The following is a 4,253-nucleotide window of genomic DNA, read 5'->3' on the forward strand; positions in this document are numbered from 1 at the left end:
GTGAGCATCCTGGAGCTGAGCCACAAGAAGATGATGAAGAAGAGGAACAAGAAGATTCTGGATAACTGGATGACGATCCAGGAGCTCCTGACCCACGGCACCAAGTCCCCAGATGGCACTAGAGTGTACAACTCCTTCCTCTCGGTAACCGTTGGGGTAGAAAACCCTGCCTCGTTCAATGCGGCAGGTCTCTGTATGTAAGATAACAAGGTCATGTTTATAGTCCACTCTGCACTTCCGGGGGCAGGGCTCTATTTTAAGTGGAGAAAAGCCACCCGGGACTATGTTGGGAGGCAGTACTGACAACCAGGGCCTTTCTCAGATAGCGAGGGTACTTTTTTACTTTGTTACCTTTTACGTAAAGTGTTTAAATTTCAAAAAGATCTTTTTAAGCATACCTTCACAGGATAATGTGTTGAAACTATATTCATACGGAAAAAGTTACACGTGCTTTCTTTCCTGCCGAAAATACAGCTCCCATTATGTATTTCTAATGGATCCCTATTTTATAATGCTACTTTCCTGAACGTGTTTCCTATGAGTGACCATTAATATATTATTTAGGTCGGGGCTTCAGCTCAAAACCACCAAACCGGTTCATGATGGACTACACAGAACCAACCCAGCCGTGTTTAAGTGTATGTTTCAACTGTAAACATGTTTCTGGTTCAAGTTCCCAAGCGAGCGTAAAGGTGTCAGCAGAAGGCTAAGTATTGTGCCGCTTTATGGAAGATTAGAGCATGTTTGCAAATATTGCAGCCGGTGGGGAGAATGTGCGCCCACAGGGGGTCGCGGATGGAGACGGTGTGTGGACTTTTTAAGTGCGCTCCTCACAGACCTTTTTCTGTGTAGATTTGACGGGACAGACTCTTTTTACAGGCAAGTTCACAAAGTCATGATTACTACTCACCAACATCAAGGAAAATGAAGTTGAAATAAATTATTTTCTATTTGATATGTTTTGAAGTGATTTCTCATTTTTGAAGTGGTGCCTCTAAAATAAAAGCCCTTTGCAGTGTTGATTTTTTTCCCTTCAATGTATTACCTGCTGCTTCTCAGATCATTAAACCCTTCCTTCTGCCTGGAACCAAAAGGCCGCTATAAAACCAAGGTCAAACTCACGGTGTAACCCTGCTTGCCGGCAGTCTGTCTCGCGGAAAGCCTCCACCTGGCCCTGTCTCCTACAAACAGGAATAATTATGAACACGTTTAGTGGTCAGGGTCATGTTCACGATGAAACCTCTGGTGGACTGCCACCATCCCTGCCTGGCGGTGGTCATTCATGTCGGTGGCAAGGAGGCCCCCCTTCCCATTTTTAAGGTGCGTCTGAAAATCACACAACATTTCCATAGGAGGGCCAGGGTCACCAAAGTGGGTGGGCTTCAACACCGCTATCTTTCCGGTTCCTACATCATCAGTGAGCTATGCCTTGCTCCCTGCTCACCACATTCCAGCTGTGGCACCTACTGAGAAGACAAAAAATAGAGACTGGGTGACGAGGGGCATCCTTTGCCATGATGCCACGCATCTCCGGCATAGATTCCTCCCAAACTCCTCTTCCAACCCAAACTCCTCTCCTTTGGGGCCAAGGAGCCTCGTCGTCACACTGGCAATAGAACCACTTGGTGAAGATAAGGCACTGGAATACGCACGCTCACAGTTAAGCCGTCCGCCCATCACTTCTTCCAGAACCGGCCCTGCAGAGCTAATCCATTACCTGCTCAGCCCTCCAGAGCGCAGCTCCCACAGCTGGAGTGCCGGGCCTGGTTTCCACATCTCCAGGAGAGCCTCCAGCAGCAGCGCCCTCCCAGCCTCTTGGAGCATGCCCTGTCTCCCAGGGAACAGACACCCCTCGGATGAACGATAAAGCGCTGCCAGGCACATAGCGGGTCTTTAGGGAAATAGCTTTGCTCCCTCCCCTCCTGCTCTCATTAAAGATGGGGGAGGGGTACACGGCCGGAAGAACACAGCTCCCACCTCACAAGCAGGCAGCTTCAGGGTCAAGCAGAGGGGCTGCTCACCAGTGCTCCCCGTGAGCCTCTGGATGAGGGGGTCCCCTGTGCCGCTCATGACGGTGTGGAGGGAGATAAAACCAACATACGTGTCCGTCCAAGGCCAGATTCTCCCACGCCCGACTTGTTTTTAAATCCCTTTGTCATGTAACTAACGTTTGGTCATAATTTGCAATGCAATGAGAGGGTTTCCTCGCCCCCAATCTAATTTAACAAATCAACTCCTGAAAGAAATAGGAAGAGACCTCAGAAATCATCATTTTATGAATAACAGGAAACTCAAGGAGACGAAGAAATGTGGCTCATTAATGAGCCCCCAGGATCGGAGCGAAATCCGCTCCTAACCAGTGTCCCCTGCAGCCTGGCCTCCCATCGGTCCTCGGCTGTGATTAACCACTGTCTTTCGTTACTGGCCTAAGAAGCATCCCACTCCTGCCCGTGTTGACAATTGTGGGAGGGACTCGGCCACAACACCTGTTCCTCTTGTGGCCTCGGGGAGGTTTGAACCCAGGTCTCGGAGAAGGAAAGTTACTTCTTTAACCTGCGACAGCAGGACCCTTCCCGTAATCTAATTCCGCTGGGGCCTGTGCTGCTTCACTGAGCACCTGGCGTGGTTGCGAATCGGTTCGGCTCAGAGCCACTGGGGGGGCAGCTGAGTCCCATTTCCAGTCCCGGTCCCTGGAGGACACGTGCTCATCCCGGGGACACAGGCACAGCCATCCACGCTGTTTCTCCGATGCCCCTTCCCACCCGTCCATCCCCCCTCTTGTTTATTTCCGTTGCATGGAATTGAACTTGCAAAAGTCAAACCCCCTGGGATCCAGCCAGACTCGAGTGAGACACCAGGGAGCTGTGGCTTTCCACAGTGAGAAGGCACTTTGGAGGCAGCTTGGTGAGAAGGGTCTGTCTGCTAGACGTAGAGGTGCCCCAAATGCCCGTTGGCGGTGCCAGCTTGCCGCTGGAGTGGGTCTTCCTGATTCCAGACACAGCGGGTCACGTCCCAGCAGCCTGTGCACCTAGTTAGCTCACCGCACCTCCTCTCCAGGCTCCCAGCAACCGGAAACTCTCACCTCCCCCCAGGGGACCGCTGGGTGGCACTTGGCATTCAGGTAGGAGAAGGTTCCGGAACCCCCTGCCGCTTCCCTCACCTTCCGGAGTCACTGTTCTGTCCTTTCACTCCTGACTGATTCCTGTTTTCTGCCTTAATGCCCAGCACCACCTCTTCGGCCCGCTCTTTCCTAACGCCGCCTGCAACTGAGACTCAAATAGTAAAATACACAGAACCAGCCATGTTACCAAGTCATCATTTATGAATCCAGCTCGATTCATTTGTTTAGTCAGATGTAAAGGGCAATAAAAAGCGATTGACTAAGAACAATTAAAACAGTAAAAGTAAATTGTTTGTGTCCATTAAAACCTGCTGAGGCCGTCAGTGGAAAATTGTGGGCCTCAATGTGAAAATTAAAACTATTGATTTTCCCCGAATGTATGTGAATAGCAGAGTTCTAATTTGTTTTGTTTTTTACTGGCTGCAAGCCCCTGGGGTCACAGTGAAGGTAGGCCTTCAATAAGCTCTTTTGGTGGAGTTAATAAAGATTTGGAAAGACAAATATGATAAGAAACGGCCGAGATGTTTCAGGGGGAGAATGAATGTGTCTGAGCGGCACCATGCCCACGCTCATACTTTGTAATTTATTGCATTTTGGGGCTGAAAATGGAAAATCAACGGCAGAATATATGATCTTCATAAGCTGAATTTTTAGGGCTTTGGCTTAATTTATGTGAGTGAGAGTTTTTTTATTATTGTCATTTTATGTTTTTATGTGCCACACTAAATCTTGTATTTCACGAACTGTTACTTTTTTAGTGTTCAATTAAAACACCGATATAAAAGGAATTCACGTGGACAGATCTTTAGCCGTGAGAGGAAATTTGGGGGAAGCCCTCTGGATCACATGAGGAGGTTCAGTCAGGAGACGTGTTGTTGGAATTTAAAAAGCTGTGAAAACAGTATAACATGAAGGTATCACGGTATCGGGTTGGACATGAGCTAGTATTAGGTTTACATTCTTAACAAATGAGAATGCAAACCGTTACACTTCTCTGGAGACCTGGGTTTAAACTTACTGTATAACAGTAATTAAGTGAATGATCAATAAACAGAAATCAGACTTCCTTTTAATCTTTATACATGTCAGGCATGGTTTTCAAATAAGAGTGGATAAAGGTAGAGAATACGTC

The 4,253-nt window shown here is 48.2% G+C and overlaps 1 protein-coding gene across 1 annotated transcript in view; it reads left to right on the forward strand.

Annotated features, from left to right (window-relative positions):
• Positions 1-3,270, forward strand: part of LOC102756990 (E3 ubiquitin-protein ligase PDZRN3) — a 103,468-nt gene extending 100,198 nt beyond the window's left edge. The window contains 2 exon segments of the mRNA XM_015568308.1: positions 6-144; positions 3,226-3,270. Of these exon segments, the coding sequence (XP_015423794.1) occupies positions 6-144; positions 3,226-3,270 (184 nt within the window).
• Positions 3,271-4,253: the final 983 nt, after the last annotated feature.

The sequence above is a fragment of the Myotis davidii genome, unplaced genomic scaffold (genome assembly GCF_000327345.1).
Source record: "Myotis davidii unplaced genomic scaffold, ASM32734v1 scaffold663, whole genome shotgun sequence".
In the NCBI taxonomy this organism is placed as follows: Eukaryota; Metazoa; Chordata; class Mammalia; order Chiroptera; family Vespertilionidae; genus Myotis; species Myotis davidii.